The 22,626-nt window shown below is 38.5% G+C and overlaps 3 protein-coding genes across 6 annotated transcripts; 2 read left to right on the top strand and 1 right to left on the bottom strand.

The window, feature by feature from the left end:
* Positions 1-664: 664 nt before the first annotated feature.
* gnptg (N-acetylglucosamine-1-phosphate transferase subunit gamma) lies at positions 665-5,113 on the bottom strand. Of its 2 annotated transcripts, none has more exons than XM_082184269.1 (10): positions 4,770-5,111; positions 4,550-4,604; positions 4,325-4,447; positions 4,080-4,163; positions 3,903-3,996; positions 3,681-3,795; positions 3,439-3,521; positions 3,238-3,360; positions 2,621-2,705; positions 665-873 (listed from the first exon to the last, which is right to left on the bottom strand). In XM_082184269.1, the coding sequence occupies exons 1-10, from the start codon at positions 4,816-4,818 to the stop codon at positions 782-784; spliced, it is 903 nt and encodes a 300-aa protein (XP_082040395.1). In that variant the 5' UTR covers positions 4,819-5,111; the 3' UTR covers positions 665-781. The 2 variants fall into 2 exon arrangements, with proteins under 2 accessions (XP_082040395.1, XP_082040396.1); XM_082184270.1 differs by having other exon boundaries at positions 774-910; positions 4,770-5,113.
* Positions 5,114-5,220: 107 nt separating this feature from the next.
* Positions 5,221-9,813, top strand: tsr3 (TSR3 ribosome maturation factor). 2 transcript variants are annotated; one of them, XM_082184272.1, is made up of 6 exons: positions 5,221-5,710; positions 6,207-6,414; positions 7,670-7,863; positions 8,452-8,619; positions 9,202-9,247; positions 9,352-9,813. In XM_082184272.1, the coding sequence occupies exons 1-6, from the start codon at positions 5,590-5,592 to the stop codon at positions 9,464-9,466; spliced, it is 852 nt and encodes a 283-aa protein (XP_082040398.1). In that variant the 5' UTR covers positions 5,221-5,589; the 3' UTR covers positions 9,467-9,813. The 2 variants fall into 2 exon arrangements, with proteins under 2 accessions (XP_082040398.1, XP_082040397.1); XM_082184271.1 differs by having other exon boundaries at positions 5,226-5,710; positions 9,202-9,256.
* Positions 9,814-11,877: 2,064 nt separating this feature from the next.
* On the top strand, positions 11,878-22,600 carry pdpk1b (3-phosphoinositide dependent protein kinase 1b). 2 transcript variants are annotated; one of them, XM_082184059.1, is made up of 14 exons: positions 11,878-12,035; positions 14,368-14,562; positions 14,650-14,692; positions 14,813-14,950; positions 17,160-17,304; positions 17,616-17,713; positions 17,835-17,910; positions 18,161-18,229; positions 19,302-19,398; positions 19,489-19,662; positions 19,759-19,988; positions 20,075-20,132; positions 20,843-20,995; positions 21,077-22,600. In XM_082184059.1, exons 1-14 carry the CDS (start codon positions 12,012-12,014, stop codon positions 21,188-21,190), a joined length of 1,614 nt encoding a protein of 537 aa, XP_082040185.1. In that variant the 5' UTR covers positions 11,878-12,011; the 3' UTR covers positions 21,191-22,600. The 2 variants fall into 2 exon arrangements, with proteins under 2 accessions (XP_082040185.1, XP_082040186.1); XM_082184060.1 differs by lacking the exon at positions 11,878-12,035 and adding an exon at positions 12,059-12,924.
* Positions 22,601-22,626: the final 26 nt, after the last annotated feature.

The raw sequence follows: 22,626 nt of genomic DNA, 5'->3' as shown, positions 1-22,626 counted from the left end.
AGATAAAGAATCTAGTCATTTCAGTGGCACTTCATTCTACATGAAGGGTGGTCTGCCCTCATGGCGGCTGCCATTTTGTGATGATATGAAACTTTCAGTATTGGAATAAATCATGGGTGACACATATTTTTATGAACAGGTTAGACTATTTCTACCATAGTATTAGTAATCAAAAACCTCCAATCCAACTAAAAGATTAAATGAAGTCCCACCCAAACTTTTTTCTCATTGAATATCCCGAGTGAGTCACTCGGAAGCACGTAATACTTTGGCAGAAAAATAGGTTGTAAATGTCATGTGAACATTCACAGAAAAACATTCACCATTGTTTGAGCCGACATTGTTTAGAGGTTGTTCACGCAGAACGTATTTTATGTGCTAAGGCAGGTGTGTTTGACCATCACGACTTTTTCAGCGTCTCACGCATAACACTGCATTGTAAAAACTTGTTAAAATAAAATAAAAAATGCATTTTTAGACCTTGTGTTTTTCATTCCACTGCCGTGCAACTCATCTTTATTAAATACAAAAACACATTCAGGCTGGTTTTGATGATCAAACAACAAGGCTCCCGCAATGTTTTCATAGTAGCACACAGACAAGTTTTTACGCAAACAGAAAGTAAAAAAAAATGACATCACCCTTAAGAACTGATGGCACAACATTGTCATGTGATAAAATCTTTATTTTTCAGGTCAGACGAAATCAAGTCAAAATTAAAACTAGCATTATCTCACAGTAATATTATTTTCCTGAATGTTTTGTGGTCCTGCTGGGCATGTCAGTGCAGATCAGCAATAAAGCCGGTGTCCCCGCGCAGGTGCTGCTCCTGGAGGAGCGAGGGCTCGACGGGACCCTGATCCTGTGTCCTGTCTGAGAGAGCGAGAACAATTCCATTGGTGCATCTAACCTGTTTGAGCACAAGTGATGCACGCTCATGGCATCATCAACTAATTCTTTTTGTGAAATATTTAGGCTTTGCTAGCTTTCTTTAACCTTGAATCTGACATACGAAATAATAGTAGTCAAAAATGTAAGAGTCTTTAGACCAAAAAAAGTTTGCATATGTGCTTTTTTTCATATCATATCATATTTGATACATCAGGTTTTTATGGCCCATATAGGAGAATATGAAGCTCATATTTGAAAAGGGAAAAAACAGCAATTTTATTCAGAGGCACAAACTGAGCAAAAATATGCAGATGTTGTTATTTTTATGGCTAAAAAGTAATATGAAAATCTGACAGCTTGTAATGTAAAGCAGTGAGATTGTATAACTACTTACACAAAATGTAGATAAAAATCAGTTGTCACTCTATATCTCTAATAAAAATAAAAATAATAAGTCTCAGAAAGATGATATTTAAATGCTTGGTTTTATGATCAGAGCTCTCTAGATTTTATTGTTGAGAGTAAAACATATAATGCAATGCAATACAATGATGATTGAGAAATCTTCCTCAAAAGCCTGATGTATCATATTTGATACTCACATTTTAACATTATTTTTCTACAAAAATTGATGTATGGATAATCAAGTAAAGTCGCTTCAGTCCACTAAATGTTCATCTTCAATGTTCAATAAATGTTCAATACCAACAACATAAAATGTATTCTTACATTTACTTTATAAAATCAGTGCAGATTTCATAGCAAAAAGACGTGAACCACGACCTGAAGATGGACAGTTTACTAAAATGCCTTTTACTTGTTATAAACTATCAGACAGACGACAGACGGCATGTAGTAGATTGTGTGCAACAGGTTTTTCAGCAAGTTTTGATCCTGCTGATCAGGATTAGGTTGAAGCCTTAGACATCTGCATATCAAATATTACACAGTAGGCTTCATAGGGATAAAATAAATGACACATTCAGGCATTTTTAAAGGCCGGGACACACCAAGCCATGTGCTCCAAGTTTTTTCGGTATGTTCCGCACCGTTGGCTCTCGTCGGACGCCATCTGTGTTTTTTGGGCAGATTCAGCGAGTTGAATCGCCGTCGGTGAGAGAGAGAGAACTCTGATTGGATGTTCAGCTTAGCGAACGAGTCAGTGCAACGAGAATAAAAGCGAGCAAAGACACAGACAAATTATGGGTATAAGGCTGTTATAATGTTACATCATTTACCTGAGCATTTGAATGCAGGGATATTTTCATAATAACATGAGCTGCCAGGAATAAAGAAAGTGATCAGCATGATATTCAAAATGCAAAGCTAGCGCTGCTTTGTTTACGGTGTGTATATCTGCAGTCCTAGTTTTAGTTTCCCTATTTTGAATGATGAAAATAGACTATTGATACCTGCTGATATTAACTTACACGCAGATGCAGAACACATGTGCTAGTCGACAGTCACCTTTAGTCCTTTTGGTGTGTTAAAGCGCAGCTTTATGGCCGAGATGCAGCCGATAACACGGTCAGCTTTCATCACCGCTAGTTCTTTGACGTTGGCTTGGTGTGTCCCGGGCTTTTGTGACTTAAAGCTGTTGCGTCCACCTTAGCCTGTGTGTCCCGTGCGTCCACCTGAGCCTGTGTGCCCCGTGCGTCCACCTGAGCTAAAGACTGTTGCGTCCACCTGAGCCAATCAGATGAGCTGAAGATGTGCATGCATGTCTCACCTGTTGTTGTCGCCTCATAGGAGATGTTATGTTGTGTTAGGAGCGATCGTAGCCGTTCTATCTCTGCTTGCTGCTTTTCAAAGTCCTGTTCAAATAAACAATAGTTAGAGTAGGTAAGGTAGTGCGTCAGAGGATGCGAAGATTTCATTATTTTCTTTTTGACAGGTGTGTTAGAGATTGGGCCGCAAGTTAGCTTGGTTTTGTTTTTGTTTATTTCTTTGATTTGGAAGCTGCCCGTGTTCCTTCGCCAATTCTCCCTATTTTTCTTATATTTGTAAGTGTCTGTTTGTTATCTGTATTTCTTACTTTCCCATACTGTGTATATGTCTGAGGTGTGTTTAAAGCTACCTCCTATTGTAAATATTTCTACTCGTGATATATATTAATATATATATCACCTTTTTGTAAATAAAACAATCGATTGCAGTTCAGTAGTGGTGTTTATTTGTCTTTACTCCTCACCTAGTTATGTTCTGTGTCTGCGAATGTATGTTTCTCCCAAATTAATGTTACTCCCCTATACCCCTTGATTGACCATCTCAGGGGTCGTAACACATGCTGACAGCACTAGCATGACTAAAGCCGAGCGCAGCATGTCCTGCACACGTCTCTCTGACCTGTTTGCACTGCTCCAGACTCGGTTGTGTGAGGGACGTCGTGCTCTCCTCTGCCTTCTGCTGCTGAGCGCTTCTCAGGAGACCCGCCTCTTCAAACAGCTCCTTCAGCAGCTTATTATAACCCTAAACACACACAGACGCCTCTTATTATTATGTTCTCAGAGGCATGAAGAGTATAACAGTGTGTGTGTTTGTTGTCACCTGTTCTGTGAGGAGATCTTCATATCGAGCTTGCGCAATTTCATCCCATTCCTTCTGTAATGGCTCACTCAAAACGGGATACACTGAAAAAACACACAAGTGCACAGAGAGACTCGGTACACTGTAGATAGAGCCTCAACCAACTTTCAAAGGTCTCTCAGGATCACATACAATTATTTAAAAGAAGACAAAACAAGCTAAAAACAACAATAGATAGTAAAATAGCACAGCGGTTAACTCACCTAAGAGGGAGTGTGAATGGCAAACCAGTGGCGTCTCAAACGTCAGTGAATAAACACACGTCTGCGGCTCTGAAACACTCGAAAGTTTACTGCTGTTCCCACAGACCAGGAGAACCTGAATAGAGACATCCTTCACACGTCACCATTTACTGGCAAAAAAACATCCATAAAGTCACATTACAATTAACACAAACATAGAGTGTTCATGGGAAAAAAACAAACCTTGGTCTGTCTGTTCTTGTTTCCACATGAATCTCCTTCTCGCATCCACATGCCAGTAAACGTGTTATTCTGAATCTCCCATTCCTGCCAAATACTACACATACACAGGGATTTCAAATAATGCAAGCTTAATTAAATAGAAGAAAGCATAATACAAACTTTCATAAAGATCATTACCCCAATATACCGCTGTATGCGTTCCATCTGAAACTCTGTTCATGCTGAGTCACATTATGAAATGGACAGAATACGTATTTGTATCTAAAAAACACAGAAGAATTAAAAATAGGTTTCTTTTTAATTGCACACAATTCATATTCATAAAGATAAAGCAAGTTAAATATGTATATTAACTTAAGCTACTACACTTTTTTTTTTTAATGACTTTTCATTAGTTTTAAAGATGTGCAGATGTTACATACAGGGCCTCAATATAGTTGAAGCATTTCCCTGCCAGTCTGTGCAGATGTGAAGGTCCAGACACTGGAGATGGGCTGATCTTCGCCTGCAGTCGACTGCTCTGAGACATAAGCTGATTATTCAACCTGAAAAATCAAAGGAAGAAGAATATGGAGATTCAGACTGTGTTGTTTAAGTAGATCTCATATTAGAAATGAACATTTTAGAGGGTTTGCTGGAATCCTGACCCAAATGTATTAGGTTCCTCAACTATCTTCATCTTCCCTCCTGATATGACAGCCACTGAAACATCAAAAAACACCACATAATGGATACTGACATTATTAATATTGAACACCCTAAAGACAACAGAGGATTTTGGGAACACACACATTAAAACACTTTCAGTTCCACATGCTACAATATTGATCAGATTTAATAAAACAAGACTCAATTTATTACACTTACCCAGTGCCGTCAGACATAAGAGGCACAATTTTAAAAATACAGACTCCATAACTCTTGAAATCGTGGGAGTTGTAAGTAAAACTACATTTCCTTTTATCTTTCTTCTGTCTGTTCATGTGACACAACCACAACTGAAAACACTACCGAATGGAGAAGATGTTATGTTTTATGAACGTGTGGCTTGCGAAATGCAACAATTATCGAGAAAAGACCTCATATTTAAGAGTTTTAACATATATGAAGATATGATTACATTTAATTTGTAAAAATGTGTCCCTTTTGCTGTTTACATTAAACACAAAGGCGAAATATGCATCAAAATGTTCGTGAATGTAGGAAACGCGGCGTTGCTGTAAACCAAAAGAATATTGTTCTATATTTCCGGGGTGTAATTCTGCCTAAATAAAAGTCCTCTTCCGTTTTTACTTTATCGATTATTATGTGTCTGTTTTCTATAATTTATCGATAGTGTTGAGCATAACATATTAATTTATATTGTTTAACTGAATTAATCAAATATTAATATTGATGTAATTTAAATAAATTAGCGCCTTTTGTGCTTGGTCACAGTAAGAGCCATGTTTCATTACGTCACCGTGTTTTGGCCTCACGAACCAGCGTGTCAGAATAAATCTTTGGGGTTTTATTTAAAGGCATTTGTATGCCGTGATCAGCGTAAAGTAGATACATTTTTGGTGTGTGTTATAATTTGTAAGATGGTTAAATAGGTTATAATACAGTCAACCCTTTAAATAGCTTCTTCACACGTCTGAAAGTTGAAGTTTTTATTCCTAAAACAAAAATAAGGTGAATTTCAGATATGCGACGTAAAAAACAGGGTAAATGTGAGCGAGCGGTTCACAAGGGCAAAGACACACGACACAGGATGAAGGGGAAATCATTAGAAACCTTCACAGAGGAGATGCACGAGGCTCTGCAAGGTCTGTGGTTGTCATGCCAGTTTGGATAGATATGTTAAAGGGATAGTTCACCCAAAAATGTAAATTCAGTCATCATTTACTCGCCCTCAAGTTGCTCCAAACCTGTATGAATTTCATTACTCTGCTGAACACAAAAGAATATATTTTTAAGGAATGTTGGTAACCAAATAGTTGATGGACCCCATTGACATCCATAAATACCAAGGAAGTCAATGGGGTTCATCAACTGTTTGGTTACCGACATTCTTCAAAATATCTTTGTGTACGGCAAAAGAAAAATTCATACAGGTTTGGAACAACTTGAGGGCGAGTAAATGATGACTGAATTCTCATTTTTGGGTGAACTATCCCTTTAAGGGAGTGCATTTAACATTGTCATGTTTTTTAAACATATCAGCTCAGATTTAAGTCAAAGACTTAATTTCTCTCTGTAATAAAGCCTGACACACATGAGGTTATATGCTGTCAGTGTATGTGTGTGGTTTTCTTTCTTCAGCCAGTGAGGATGCAGATTCAGGGGCTTCAGGAGGTGTGAAGTTGCCCTGTCCATTGGCCATGTGGGATCTGGGTCACTGTGACCCTAAACGCTGCACTGGACGGAAGCTGGCCAGGAAAGGTTTAGTGCGCTGCCTTCGACTCAACCAGCGCTTCAATGGCCTGATCCTCAGCCCGATGGGAACCAGATATGTTACACCTGCAGACAGGTCAAGTCAAGTCACATTTATTTATATAGCGCTTTTTACAATACAGATTGTTTCAAAGCAGCTTTACAGAAATAACAGAAAAATAATGCAAAAAAGTTTGTTTCCAGAAGAAAATAGCGTCACAGTCCAGCTTAAAGAAGTTTAGTGATGTTTAATTTTTGTTTACATTTTTTTATTAATTTAGTTAATTTATATATATATAGCCGCTCTGGAGTAAACCGTGACGTCATCGTCCAGCTCAGTTCAGTTCATCATGCGTCATGGTCGTGTCTAGGCGCTGGTCCACCATCTGATCTGGATACGGCCCGGATCCGGTTGACTACATCATGCGTTGTGGTCGTGTCTAGGCGCTGGTCCACCATCTGATCTGGATACGGCCCGGATCCGGTTGACTACATCATGCGTTGTGGTCGTGTCTAGGCGCTGGTCCTCCATCTGTTCTGGATATGGCCCGGATCCGGTTGACTACATCATGCGTTGTGGTCGTGTCTAGGCGCTGGTCCTCCATCTGTTCTGGATATGGCCCGGATCCGGTTGACTACATCATGCGTTGTGGTCGTGTCTAGGTGCAGGTCCACCATCTGATCTGGATACGGCCCGGATCCGGTTAACTAAGATTAACGTAGATGCCATTTTTCTTATGATGTAACGAGTACATCGGGTGTTATAGGAAGTGTTCCCGGTTCCGGCTGACCTAATTTATGCAGCTTAATAATCATTTAACTGATTTGAATAATAGGAATGTATAATTTTCTATGTGTATGCCAGGTTAAAGAGATTTTTATTCTGTTTTTATTCTAGATTTAAACTGACAGATTGTGTCTGTCAAGTGGGCCACAGGAAGCATTTTCACAATTTCTAAAAAGATATCAGGCAGCACAATGGTTTTTAACGTTGTTAATAATAATAAATATTTCTTGAGCAGCAAATCAGCATTTAAGAATGATTTCTGAAGGATCATGTGACACTGAAGACTGGAGTAATGATGCTGAAAATTCAGCTTTGATCACAGAAATAAATTACATAAAAAAAAATAATCAAATAGAAAAGAGCTACTTTAAATTGTAATAATATTTCACAATATTACTGTTTTTACTGTATTTGTGATCAAATAAATGCAGCCTTGGTGAGCAGAAGAGGCGTCTTTTAAAAACATTTGAAAAAACATACCGACCCCAAACTTTTTGAACTGTTGTGTAGATAAAAATGAGAGAAAATGTCTCAATTCTGAATCTGTAATATTCTTCATTTCCAGGGAGATTGTGGCACAGGCTGGGCTGGCAGTGATTGACTGCTCATGGGCACGGCTTGAAGATACGCCTTTCAGCAAAATGATTGGCTCACATCCGAGGCTTTTGCCGTTCTTGGTCGCGGCAAATCCTGTAAACTACGGAAAGCCGTGCAAGCTGTCCTGCGTCGAGGCTTATGCTGCCACCTTCTGCATTGTGGGTAAGCAGCTCCCAGCTTTAGCTTTCTCTCTCCCTGCTATTGTCATTTGGGTTTGTATGTATTATAGCAGTGGTTAAGCATTATGCATTTCAATGGCGGATAAAACTGACTAGAGAGAGTGGTCACAAATGGCCAGAATTATGCTGATATATACACTATGTTCAAAAGTTTGGTGATTCAGCAAGGTTTATTGGTCAATAATGACAATAAAGACTTTAAAATTGTTACAAAAAAAGAAATGCTGTTGTTTTAATCAAAATGTTTTTTAACAAAGAATCATAAAAAAACTGTTTCCACAAAAAACGAAGCAGCACAACTGTTTTCAACATTGTTTATAATCAGAAATGTTTCTTAAATCAGCATATTAGAATGATTTCTGAAGGATCATGTGACAGTAATGAATAATGAATTGCAATACAGGAATAAATAACATGTATTTATTTATTTTTGACTACATATATGCAGCCTTGGAGGCCACAAGAGACTTCTGTCAAGAACGTAATATGTAATAATGATAGCAACTGATATTAAAGATGGACATTTATTTGTGTATTGATGTGTATGTGTCTTTATGTGATCATGCATCAGGATTTCGTGACCTGGCTGTGCTCCTGCTGAGGAAGTTTAAGTGGGGTTTGGGATTTTTGGAGCTGAACAAGACTCTTCTAGAGCGTTACGCTTCCAGCCAATCCGAAGAGGAACTACTGGCTGTGGAGAAAGAGTTTCTCAGTGAAACTCCTCAGGAAGAGGAGATAGGTACGTTCCAATGGGGTGCTATTATGCTTTTTTTTAATTTACATCTTTCTTTAGTGTGTAATGTTGCTGTTTGAGCATGAAAAAGCTCTGCAAAGTTCCACAGCACAAAGTCCCTCCAAAGGGAGTGGGTGCGCACTGTTTCTAAACTCCCTGAAACGCTGTTGAGTTGCGTTAGTAGTGTGTTGAAACTCCCGGTTATGGTAACGGGCGGGACATTTCCCAAACACGTTCAAAGCGGTTGACCAATCACAACACACTGGTCTAGCTGGCAAACAGAACACATTGTGATTTTCAGAAGGAGGGGAACTAAACAGGGGTGCGTTTCCCTAAGCCAACTATGGTCGCAAGTTCCTATATTACCAACAACCGTTGTTGGCTAATGATGCTTTTGGGAAATGCACCCCAGAGCATCACTGACAAACTGGGAAGAGAGGAGCTGCAACAGTGTCAAGCATGGGAAAACACCTATTCTAGGAGACCAGTAGACTTTGAAATGGACTGTGATTGGGCCTCTTTAAAACAATCAAATTTACTAGGGTTTTTAAAATAACTTTAGTGTTTGTTATGTGTGTTTGTGTCCAGATCCTTTCGATGTGGACTCAGGAAGAGACTTTTTGAACCTCAACAGGCCAGTCCAGTGAGACTCTTTATTAATTATTATGATTCTACTATGAATTTTGTTTAATTTCAACCTGAGAAGTCAAAGTAATCTGTGTGTGTTTGTTCTCTCAGGGCTGAGGATGATGATGATGACAGTGACGAGACATCAGAGGAAGAAGATGATGGTGAGGAGGAGGAAGAACAGAAGAGTAAAGAGGAAGAGGATGATGATGAAAGTGATCAGTAGTCTTGCTTTGTGTAATCTTAAAATGAAACCTTTGGGGAAGAAGGACTATCAGTGACTTATTTAGTAACACTGACCTTCACTTGACATAAGCAGACTTCTGTTTTCTGAGTGTTTGCAAACGTTGAAAGCTGGAACTAGTAAGTTAAACAAACCAGAGTAATCGGATAGTGTAGTCAATGTTTCTGTAAGCAACTTCCCCAAAGACTTTTTATTATGTGCAAAATGTGCTGTTTGTTCATGAGAAGAATCTTCTCAAACTGTAATGATAACATTATTATTGCAAAACAAATTGACTTGTTTATAAGCAGAATTTAATGTTTAAATAAATATTTAAATGATGTTTGTAATATGCTGCATTCGAGTTACGTTTGCAAAGTGTTTTGCTGATTTGAGTTCCACTTTCTTTAAACCAGCCTGTGTATTTTAAGTTAGTTACATGTAAATCCAGCATCAGCTAGTAAACAGGCATCATGGTATATACTCTATACGAGGGGTCTTCAATCTTAGATGCCACAAACCCTCAAATATGATAAATGAGGGAACCACACCATAACATTTAAAAGGCAACTTTGAAAATGAATATCATAAACTCACTTCGGTGCTGTATTGTTAGATGTATTATTTATTTACTTCATTTTTATTTTTTATTTTTATCTATTCAATGATTTTAATCAAATGCATTTAGTTTAATTTTGTTTTCTGAACTTTAAAGAAAACAATGACATTACAATGGTTATGTCCATAATATTACCATAAGACCATACGTCCAAACAACATTAGAGTATGTTGTGTTAGTGGAGTGTAGGTTTAAAGTAATACAAAATAAGGGTGAAACCGATCTGCTGATGCACAGTTGCAAAACGCCTTCAATTAAGGGTTAGTTCACACAAAAATGAACATTCTGTCATTAATCACTCACCCTCATGTCGTTCCAAACCCGTAACACTTTCGTTCATCTTCGGAACACAAAAGATCTTTTTTGGATGAAATCTGAGAGCTTTCTGTCCCTCCATTGACAGTTCAGCTAAAGTAAATCTGTTCATCATATATGAGTCATCATGAGTCTCTTCAGAAAATTTGGACTAAAGCACTAAATTCATATGGATTAGTTTTACGATCTCTTTATGAACTTTTTGAAGCGTCAAAGTGGTAGTTGCATAGCTGTCAAAGGAGGGACAGAAAGCTCTCAGATTTCATCAGAAAGATCTTCATTTGTGTTCTGAAGATGAACGAAAGTGTTACGGGTTTGGAATGACATGAGGGTGAGTAATAATGACAGAATTTTCATTTTTGGGTGAACTATCCCTTTAACACTGATCCACCGTTTGCCTAACGAGCCTACTGTTCAAGTAGATTATGGGTGGCACTTCCGGTTTGGCGAAGTTCCACTCAAAAATTCAAATCATAAATTTGCTCTACAAATAATCCTTATCCCTCAGTTTGACTGAATGAGCTGTACAATTTCCTTCATGTTCTATTTTCAGACTTTCAGACAATAAGGTAACGCTTGGTATTTTAATGTGACATGGTATATCAAGATTTTTTCTCCCCAAATCCTCACGTTTCTTTCCAGGTTTGTTTTCACATAGATTCTTTCAAATGTAGTGTAATTGTCTCCTCTTTTCACTTCCAACCCCTATTAGGTTCACTTCCAACCCCTTTCTAAAGCAGATAAATACAATATTTATTGTCTGACCTTTTAGCGTTGTAAATTCAGCAGTTTTTTATATTTACATTTTTAAAGAAATGTATGTATATATTACCATTGCATCCAATTACCAAAAAAAAAAAAGGGTGTGTGATGGTAAAGTTGACATCTTTCTCTCTTCTGACTGCCGTTATCAATCTCTCTCTATTTTTGTCCTCTTTTAAAAGTTGTGGAAAACACTATTGTGGAGTTTTAATTTTTTCTATGTGAGCAAATGGAAACATTAAACATTTATTTCATGTCTCTCAGTCATTCACCACTTTAGAAGTTTACCCATCTATGACGACTTCCGCTTCTGAGAAACCCGGGAATATGAAAAGAGTCAATCACTCAATGTTGCAGTTAATAAATTTTTTTCAGTAAGGCAACGTATGATACATAATAAATACATTGCTACAGTGATATTTAACAAGTCAATAATATTGCTGCGGAAATAATCGCGGGATATTTATGGTCTGTTGTAGTTATTTGTTAATGCTTTTTTTACACTTTTAAATATCCGACGGCTGAATTGTGAATAGAATAATGAATGTGAATGTCATTGTACCCAGTTTTTGAAAACGAACCTTACGCTGACTGTTTAACGGAAGTTAAGTTACACCCATAATTCGCGCAAAGCGTCATGGGGTGTTGGGAAAAGATGGATGTACATGGAATTTTGGGGATTCGCCGTTTGGGGGCGCGCGGTATTTTTTTTCTTTTTTTTATTCCTCTCGACTGCAGTAATGTTGTTGTGGCGTGACGTCACAGCCGTGAAGCGAAGGCGCAGAGAGGGCGGCCATGACTCCAGTCTTCACAATTATTTAATCCCAAATAAATTACCCGCGGAAAACTTCCATGGCAAGAGCCACGAGTCAGATTGTGAGTACCGCTAGCGTCTTGGGAACGCGTGCTCGAAGCCGTCTCGCGCCGCGTTGCGCGCGCTGCTTGTAACGGCGTTTTTTTGGGGGGTGGCGCGGGACGCTTGCGACCCGACTCTTTTGCTTAGCATTTAGCTTCATTAGCCCGCTAGTCCCCTAAACAAGCGCAGGTCTATTAACCAGGAAGTGTCAACTTTTGTTTCTTATCGTAATTTATACAGGGATTTCTGAATGAATTATTAGGCTTGATGTTGATATTTTTAAAAGAGCATTGTAGATAAATGCTCATATTGTTATGTGTTAGCGCTGCGAGCTAATTCTATCAACAAATGAAGTTGCTTGTTTTCTTAGCCGTTAGCCTGACCGCTAACTCACGGCATAGGGTTTTAGTTCTGGCTGTCTTAAATCTGCTCTCGATTTACACGAATCATGTTTATTTCTAAGAATTAATTGAGAACATCCAGGGCTTGTTCTTAAGTCTCTGATAAACTACAACACCGTTTTTGTGTCGGTAGCGCTTCTAGCATAAGTCGCCTCAGGTTGTTTTGCCTCATTTGTTTCTCTCTTTGCTCTCAGTTTATCATTTTAAACCGTAATTAAGGGATAATTAGCTGTACTACATGTCTATAACGGATTATTAACACGTACATGTTATCACTGACTTAGTTAAGCATGTTATTTCCACTGAAATGAACAGATTCAGGGTTGCGGCCTATAAAAGTGGCTTAGAGATTTTTAAGGTTTCACCTTCTCGTGTTCTTTTGACAGCCTATTATTATTACGTATAACGTTATATAGATCACTAGACTAAGACAAAACTCTTATGAATATGATTGGTGAATTATCAGGCTCATTGGTGGGCCATTTTCAGACACAGCATATTAAACTGGGTATGTTGGTTTAGATTTATCAAGATGTAAATCCTGCAATGTAACTTGCCTCTGTTATTTCTGTTGCTGTTATTATTGTTGTTTCTTAAGCCTCGTTAAGTGTATGAAGTAGTATGAATTAATATTGTGGTGCGTGGGTTGCAAAGGGTAGTTAACAGGATTATTGCCGGAGATTTGACCAAAGTTCTTGTTGACGTGTGACTCATGTTTTATAGTGGTGTTTTGAAGTTCATTATTGTAGGAATGCTGATTATGAATACTGTGAGCTGCAGTTACAGGTAGTGATGGGAGAAACGAAGCTTTTCAAAGCTTCGAATCAATTGATCTCGCGAAATGATTCACGGTTTGAAGCGTTCGAAACGCCACACGCTGGCGACCCCTGCTGGTCAGAACAGTGTAACTGCAACCAAAACTCAGGCCAAACATGCATAAAAATAGCTTTTGCAAATGTTTTATTGAAAGTATAATCTATCAAATGCAATTAACTGATCATGTAATCTTGTTTTGTTTGTTCTATGGATAGCGCAGCTAAACAGGCCATTAAGATACTATTTACTACTATTATTCATTTTAATTATACAAATGCCTCATTAAAACGTCTACAAATTTGTTAAGCTGATCAGGTAAAAACCATAGGCGCTGGGGGTTGATCTCAGTGAATCTGCATGATGCATGGGCTCACAGAGATCGTATTATACTCATTCACTATTCCCTACAAGGCGATTTCGGACACAGCCTTCGAAGCAGTTATGACATAGCGAAGCCTCGATTACTGAAAACACGCGCTTCAAACCACTGATTTAAAATAAAAGGGTCGTAAAAAGGTTTCGAAGCAGTGTTTTGAAAGCACCCATCAAGCAGTGTGAGAGAAAGACAGTGCACATTGATTTGTAGTGCATATTAGTTCCCTTTTTAATAGTTTAACAAAGATATCCAGTATAATTATGAATATTCAGTGTAATTTAAAAAGTGTGGCAGAGCCACAAATGTAAGTAGTTTTAAAGTAATTATGTGTGAGAACTGTTTAGATGCTCAGAAACTGACTTACAGTCTGAGTGACTCTGTGCACGTTTTCATTTATCAAAAACTTGTAATGTAATCGTTTGTGTTCCAGGTGAGCAAATAATGGTTAATTGTCAATAACTTTAATATTAATACATAGAATATGTGCTCTCATCTTGCTGTCAACTATGAGTGATGCCATTGAACTTGAAATGAATTTACATAATGTATGATTTGCATATTGTATAAACTAGGTATAAATATTTTTCTCTAAAATATTTAAATCATTAATACAAATAATAATTGAAATGATAAAAATAAAATAAAAAAGCAAGAAAATGGTGTACCATCTTTCATCACAAGCCGTGCAATAATTACATCAGAGGCAGTAGTTCAGGAACGTGAGTAATACACTGACTTCCTCTTTCTTTTTCTCGTCAGTATGATGTTGCATCCCTCCACTCCTCTGTTCTCATCTCCTGTCCACCCATGGTAAGAGGCCAGCAGGACACGCCCCGTCTCCACGGCAGCAGCATGGAGGGACAGGCACTACCCCCCCAGCCGACCCAGCCTCGCAAGAAGAGACCCGAGGATTTCCGATTCGGAAAAATATTGGGAGAAGGCTCCTTCTCTACCGTATGACACACTTTTAATTCGTCTGATGTACCTCAGATAGTATTATGCATTTAATGTACTAACCTTTGCCCTCTGTACTACTCTCAGGTTGTCTTAGCAAAGGAACACTCGACGGGGAAGGAATATGCAAGTAAGTCGTTACGTCATCAGACTTGTGGTTTATATGCATTCGATATATCAGTATTACATTTGACATTAAAACACTGGATGGGAGCATGTACTAAAAGTGTTTGTGCACGTGTTTCAACAGTTAAGATCCTGGAAAAGCGCCACATAATGAAGGAGAACAAAGCGCAATATGTTAAGAGAGAAAGAGACATCATGTCACACCTGGATCATCCATTCTTCGTCAAGCTCTTCTTCACCTTTCAGGATGAAGAGAAGCTCTGTATCCTTCACACACATGCTAGTGGTCGACCGATATAGGCACTGCAGGATGGTCATAAAATTGGTTACTGATTCGAAACAATCACGATACTAAACCCATACTATCGTTGTTTTATTATTATTAAAAATCAATATCAAGACCCACAAATATTCCCCCATTGCATTATTATACATTATATTCAACATTATACACAGTGGTTTAATGTAGTAATGTCACTGAAACTCATTGTTTTCCTCACGCTGTACTCGTTCTTTCAATGCAGGCGTTCGTTGGATCTCTTACACAGACAAGCTGCGCTCGCAGACTCTCCCGCTATTAGAGCAATATATATAAGAATAAACCATCTAAAACACTTTGAATAATCCTACTACTAAAACTAAATGTGATGTGGTGATTTAAATGATGTTTGTGCTTACAGTGTTAATTTCGTTGACGAATAATTTTCGTCATTATTTTCGTCAACGACATTTTTTCACAGACGAAAACGAGACGATAACTAAATAAGAACTAGTTTTGAATGACAAAAACTATGACGAAAATCTATTGACATTTTCGTCAACGAATAAAAACTAGACGAAAATGTTAGATAGTGACGATTTGGGAAGCGATAGCGATCCAGTCTGATGTCCTGCATTTGTGGTAGATGCGCACAATTGTACTGTGACGTGATCTACCCGCCAGCGGCACACGGGTTGGCATGCACTGCATGTCTCATAAAACGTTAAAACATGTAAACGTCTGGGAGAATGAGTAGAGCAGACATAAAGATCTGAATAAGAGTGACGACGCAAAAAAAGAGCTCTATTCGGTACGGTTTTCTGTGCGCACACACCCGACCCGAAGCGTGCAGCCATTCACATAGACACCTCGCCTATACAGCGCACGAGTACAGAATTGAGCTCTCTTTTGTGTCTGAATGGAAAAAATACACACAAATATTATGTCTAAATGTCAGTTTTGGAGAGTATTCACGTAAACTATGTTGGTTATGTCTTAAACAGTTGTGAGTGCATCTATGTACATCAGTGCATTGGATCCGCATGTCATTGGACATGATCCGATGTCTTAAAGTGACAGTGGGTAATAAACCTAATGCGGTCTGTGTCCTTAATATTGATCAAGCAACAAATGTCTGCTTGAAAGAATAGAGAATGATGTATGCAAGTAGTTATAAAGAATTCATATATCATTCATTGAAAAAAAGACTGTCTTCTACTTTAGGAAAAGTGGTTTTATTTAATTTTAAGATATTTTTTTAAGTTACAGTAGTTAAATCTGTATCTGTATTGCGCGTTCAAACTTTAAAATCATTCATATTAGCAGGTTAATATATGTTTTCTCCGGGAGTATATGGGTTTGGACATTTTAGAGAAATTCTAAATAAATGCATTTAAATTGAAACCCATTATATTTTAGTCGACTAAATCTACTGTAGATTTAGTCAACTAAAATCTTATTTTATTTCGTCGACTAAAACTAAAACAATTCAGATGACTAAAATATGACTAAAACTAAATGGCATTTTAGTCAAAAGACTATGACTAAAACTAAATCAAAATTTGCTGTCGAAATTAACACTGCATTTGAGGAGTGCCGTTCCAGCGTGTATGCGCTTCAGATGATCAATGCAGTCAATCACAGTTCTAATCGCAAGAATGCATGTCAAAATTATTATTCCCAAACTGTAAATGGTTAGTTCATCCAAAAATTTACTCTGCATTTTCTCCCTCTCATGTTGTTTTCGCGCGTCACGCAAGCATTTGAACGTCTGTGTTTACTACAGTATACGTTGTTGTAAATCTGTTCATCATCATATGAAGCCATCGTGTTTCCTCAGACGTCTCGGATTTGGATTAGACCACTTGATCGATTATTTTTACGGTGCCTTTGACTTTTTTTGTGGATCTTTTAAGTTTTAGAGGAATGGACTTTAAATAGAGGGACAGAAATCATAAAAATACCTTCATTTGTGTTTGGAAGTTGAATGAAAATCTTGTAGGTTTGAAACGACATGAGGACAGAATTTACTTTTTGGGTGGATTATACTTTATAAATACTGTAAGCTGAGTCTAAAACTAACTCTATATCGCAAATCATATCGTTTACATCAACGATACATTTCGTCAAGATATATCTTTGTAAGATATATCTCAATATCTTAATGTTGACACTGAGTTTAAATCGAATGCTTTCCTGAATGTACTGGCAGATTTTGGATTGAGCTATGCTAAAAATGGCGAACTGCTGAAATACATTCGAAAAATCGGCTCGTTTGACGAGACCTGTACACGGTTCTACTCCGCTGAGATAGTTTGTGCTCTTGAGTACTTGCATCAGAAGGGCATCATCCACAGGTTAGTAGGTTTGTCTTTAAGGTGTCTGTCAATATTTTATTTGTCCTTTTCTGATGTGTTTTTTTTTAAATGTGTGTATATGTAAATGTATGTCTATATGCATATATACACACATATGCATATATATACATATATATGTATGTGTGTGTATATATATGTATGTGTGTATATGTGTGTGTATATATATGTATATGTATGTGTGTGTATATATATGTATGTGTGTATATGTGTGTGTATATATATGTATGTGTGTGTATATATATATGTATATCCTGACATTGAGTATTTCTGTTACTGTGGTTTTGTTACAGAGATCTAAAGCCAGAGAATATTTTGCTCAGTGAAGAGATGCACATTCAAATAACAGACTTTGGCACGGCCAAACAACTGTCCTCTGACAGCAAACAGGGTAATATATATACTCCACATAACAATCATCCTCTGACAGTGTAAACCGTTCATGCACAAGTATCCTCTTTTAAAAGTGCTTTTATTAAGTGACATTGTCATTCTGACATTTCTCCCCGCAGCAAGAGCAAACTCATTTGTTGGTACGGCTCAGTACGTCTCTCCAGAATTACTGACTGAGAAATCTGCCTGCAAGAGGTAAACACGACTGATGAATATTTCATGGTTATATTTCATGCAGTTGTAATGCTTTCGTCGTAGTGAAATGGGCCTAATTCAGCATTTACTTAGTGGTTCCTCCTCTTCTGAATCCCGGAGACATTATGTGCAATAACTAAACAAGACCAAGAACAAGGGTTTATTTGGTGTTTTGACTAAAGGTTTATTTTATGACTGTTATTTGGCTTTCTTGTGTGTTTATCTTAAACATATTTTTTTCTTGTGGCAGTTCGGATCTCTGGGCATTAGGCTGCATAATCTACCAGCTTGTTGCTGGTTTGCCGCCATTCAGAGCTGGGTGAGTTTTTTTCGGAGTACTAGCGATGTGCAAAACTACATATTGATTTAAAGTGGATAAGGGTGCTCCGATCAGGGGTTTTGGGGCCAATTACCGATCACTGGAAGCAGTACTGGCCAAAACGAATCACCAAAGTAAATACTACTACATGATAAATAGGCGGCTTCAAATAGACCCACTGGGATTATTTAGCTATTCATAACAACCATGTGTTTCTTAAAAAAATTAAGATGATGAGAAACTATCATGAATTGACAACTCTTGATATATTGGCAATCAACATTGTATTCATTGTAAAACCACTGCATTGCATTCACTGTATAAATTATAGATTTATCCGACTAAACCTACTAAAGTTCTTTGTCTTTTGTTGTTTGATTAACATTAATGACAGACAGCAGCAGGAATATTAGGCGGCTGGCACTTTAAGACCGATTGCACGGATCCAATATACTGTTACACGTGACTTTTCCTCCTCAACTGTTCATGTTCACTTAAGACATAACCAACGGTGTTAAGCAAATACTCACCAAGCCAGGCATTTTGATATATCGCTGTGTGTATTTTACCATTTAGGCGTGATCCTAAAGCTCAAAGTTCACTTTGCTTGTCCGTACAGAAAGCCGCTTGGAGAACAGTAACTTTTTCGCTGCTTAACGGGACAGTTCACCCAAAAATATATCGCTTTTTTAATCATTTACTCACCCTCAAGTTGTTCCAAACCTGTATGATTTCCTTTCCTCTGTTGAACACAAAAGAAGATATTTTGAAGAATGTTGATAACCAGACAGTTAACGGTAGCCATTGATTTCCAAATACTCTAGAAGTCAATGCCCTTTAATATACAATTTTTATTTTTTTAAACGTGGTACTCGTGACACGAGAAATATTGTGAGATATTATACTACTGTCAAAAAAGTCCAACGTTTAAAGCATTGGGTTTTTCCCATGCATATTGTCAGCGCAGAACGCTTTTTAACCTCATGATATCTATCCCTAACATCAACCCTGTCCATTTGAAGAAGCTTAAACCTCCAATTACTAAACATTGTTTTCTTTTAATCCATCACAGGAATGAGTATCTAATATTCCAGAAGATTATAAAACTCGAGTACGAGTTTCCTGAGAAATTTTTCCCCAAAGCTAAGGACCTAGTGGAACAGCTTCTGGTCAGCCTTATTTAATCATAAATGTTTGTTCTTCTATTCATAGTGTGGGTGAGGATCTGCTGTGTGCTCATTGGTGTTTTACTTTCACAGTCACTGGATCCGTGCAAGCGGATTGGCTGTGATGAGATGGGCGGCTACGGACCGCTGAGGTCCCACCCTTTTTTTGAAACAGTCAGCTGGCATGATGTACATTTGCGGACTCCACCCAAACTAACGGCTTATCTTCCCGCCATGTCTGAGGATGATGAGGACTGCTATGGAAATGTGAGACAACACAAACAACTTGTGGAGGGGTCTGATTTTCTTCAGAAAATGTCAAATTGAGATAATTCTTAATCTCTTTTTCTCTTTTATTTCCAGTATGATGATCTCCTGAGCCAGTTCAGTTGTATGCAGGTGGCACAGCCTGGCCCTGCCCCTTTAGTTCCCTTTACAGTAGAGACAAGTGCTCCTACGTATAACCCCTCTCCTAGTGTGGATCAGTTTATACATATTCATGAGCTGGACAGTAATAGCATGGAGCTCGACCTACAATACAGCGACGAGGAGAAACGCATCTTACTGGACAAGCAGAGTGCTGCAAACCCATGGTACACAAATACACACTGTCTTTTTACGTGGCTTTCTATGTGTGCATGCGTTCTGTAACTTTTGTCTCGTTTTTATTTTTAACCAGGCACCAGTTTGTGGAGAATAACCTCATCTTAAAAATGGGCCCAGTGGACAAACGCAAAGTGAGTAACTGTTGATAATCTGTTCATCTGTAAGAGTATTCAGTCAGATAGAATTGTTTTCCATCCAATTCCTGAACAAATGACTCTTGAAATGTTTAGGTGTGTACGAACGACATCAAAGTACCGTTAGAGAGCAGACGGCTCCGTATGCTTTCTAATCACTCTCACAGTAATTTGATGTCATGCATCGATCGGTCTGCGCAGAGCAGATTTAAGTCGAACACACCTATTGTTTTTAGTGAATTAAAACCATACAGCATGATCAGTGTAGTCTGACCAATTGCTGATCGAATGACTCTTAATGATTCAGTTCTTTTTAGTGAATCAAAACTGTGTGAACAGTGCAGTCCATCCAGTTCACTAACAAATGATTCTTATGATTTGATTATTTTTGGTCAATCAAAACTATACAGCATGACCAGAGTATTCCATCCAATTCCTGAATGAATGACGCATATTATTCAGTTCTTTTTAGTAAATCAAATCCGATTCTGATTTTGTTCATTTTAGTGAATCAAATCCATTAAGAACAACCAGTGTAGTCAGACCAATTACTGAACGACTGACTCGCATGATTTAGTTCTTTTTAGTGAATCAAACATTGTTGGAAGTTCCAGGACAGGAACCATATGTTTTATAATCTTACTTTATTAAAAGAGTTGATGTTTTTTGTGTTTCATTGTGTCTTTCCCTTTTGTGTACATGTGTAGGGTCTGTTTGCACGGAGGAGGCAGTTGCTACTGACTGAGGGTCCTCACTTGTACTACGTGGATCCGGTCAATAAAGTTCTGAAAGGGGAGATTCCATGGTCACCTGAACTACGGCCAGAAGCAAAGAACTTTAAAACCTTCTTTGTCCACACGGTAACAGCAGTCTATTATCTTATAATGCCACATCTCCATGGTTTAAATCGGATGTTTAATGACGCTGCTTTGTTCCCGTAGCCAAACCGGACGTACTATCTAATGGACCCAAGCGGCAACGCTGATAAATGGTGCAAGAAGATCCAGGAAGTTTGGAGGAAGATCTACCACAAACACCAGAGCCCCAGCCTATAGGACTACAGTGCTCCTCCCCTTTGGCCACGCCCCCACAGCTCTCCAACCAATCACAGGACGGGGACACGCCCCTGTAGAGACGCCTCTCCAGCTATATATTGTCTTTGTCTCCTCATATATCAGTCCCGTCGCTCCCAGGCACTTTCTCTGTTCAGATTCAATTGTTTCACACGCCGAGGGTGGAGTCTTCACAACCAAAAGCAGCAAGGCCGTAGTCAGCATGTCATGTCGGCAGGCAAGCCATAGAAAAACCTTTATCACACGTTTAAACAAAGTCTTTCCATCGGTTTAAAGCAATGCAGGTAACGAACCCTTTCGAATCGTGCAATCTCCACCGGCCTGTTGCGGAACAAGTGCACACGCTCCCTTCTTTTCTCGCTCGACGCGAACACACACTCATCTCCTTACATTGAAACGCCTAAACGCTTTTGTAGTGTGTGTCGCTTTTAGTCTGCGTTTAGAATTAAGGCGGGTCCTTTTACCCTTATTGGCTACAGTAGCTGGTCTTGCTGATTCCGATTGGAGGATGTGGTGTCGAATCTCTCAGCATGTTCACATTACGAATAAAGCTTCAAATCGCACCAGGAGACGGCACCACACCGCCACAAAAGCCACATGGGTAATGTGGTTTGAGAGGGTAATTTGTCGCCCCCCTGGCCCTATGCTGAAAGCACGACTGAGTTTAGCTGTTTTCCTTTAAAGCGCTTGCATTGTGACGGTATGCTTTGCTGATTGGAGGCTTGCGACGGAGGGACAATCTGGTCGTGTGCGTGTGTTTGGCTCCTCTCATTTGGCCGTTTTTAAACAGGAAGTCCGTGGAGTGAGTGAGACCGACAGACTGAGTGTGTGTGCGCGTGCGTCTTCCTGATCGGTAACAGATGACTGTGATGTACAGTTGATGTAAAATTGCAAATGGGAGGTGAGTAAAGAGGTGACTCTAGGATCCAGGTTTTGTATTTTTATTCTTGTATAAGGTTATTGGGCCGCTCCGTTCTGGCCTGGCTTCTCTGTGTTATTTAAATTCTAATATATGAAAGCATATTTGGATTGAAGTCATGTTCCAGGGCCTTGCTGTGTATGTATTGAATATGTATAGCCTTTGAATGTGAAGAATTATTGTAAACTATGATATTTTACTGCTTTTGTTTTCTTACTATATCATATACATTTTCTATTTGCGCAGTGATTGGCTCATTTCTGATAATTTAATGCCTGTATGCGCACGGCCCCACTTGTCTGTGTGTGCGCGCATGTGTGTCTGTGTGTGAGAGATATGGTTTGTTTGTGTGTGTGTGCGTGCGTGGGGGGTCCTTGTGCGTGTAGGCAATGTGTGTATTCTTCTTGTCGACCTTTTGCGCTCGGCAAAACCTAGAACTGAAATAAAGCATGTAGGGTTTTAGGCCAAACAAACGCAGTCTCTTTGGTTTTTCTCTGTG

The sequence above is a fragment of the Leuciscus leuciscus genome (assembly GCF_965113295.1).
Source record: "Leuciscus leuciscus genome assembly, chromosome: 11".
Taxonomy (NCBI): Eukaryota; Metazoa; Chordata; class Actinopteri; order Cypriniformes; family Leuciscidae; genus Leuciscus; species Leuciscus leuciscus.
The sequence above is the reverse complement of the archived record's forward strand: the minus strand, read 5'-3'. Positions and strand labels throughout refer to the sequence as shown.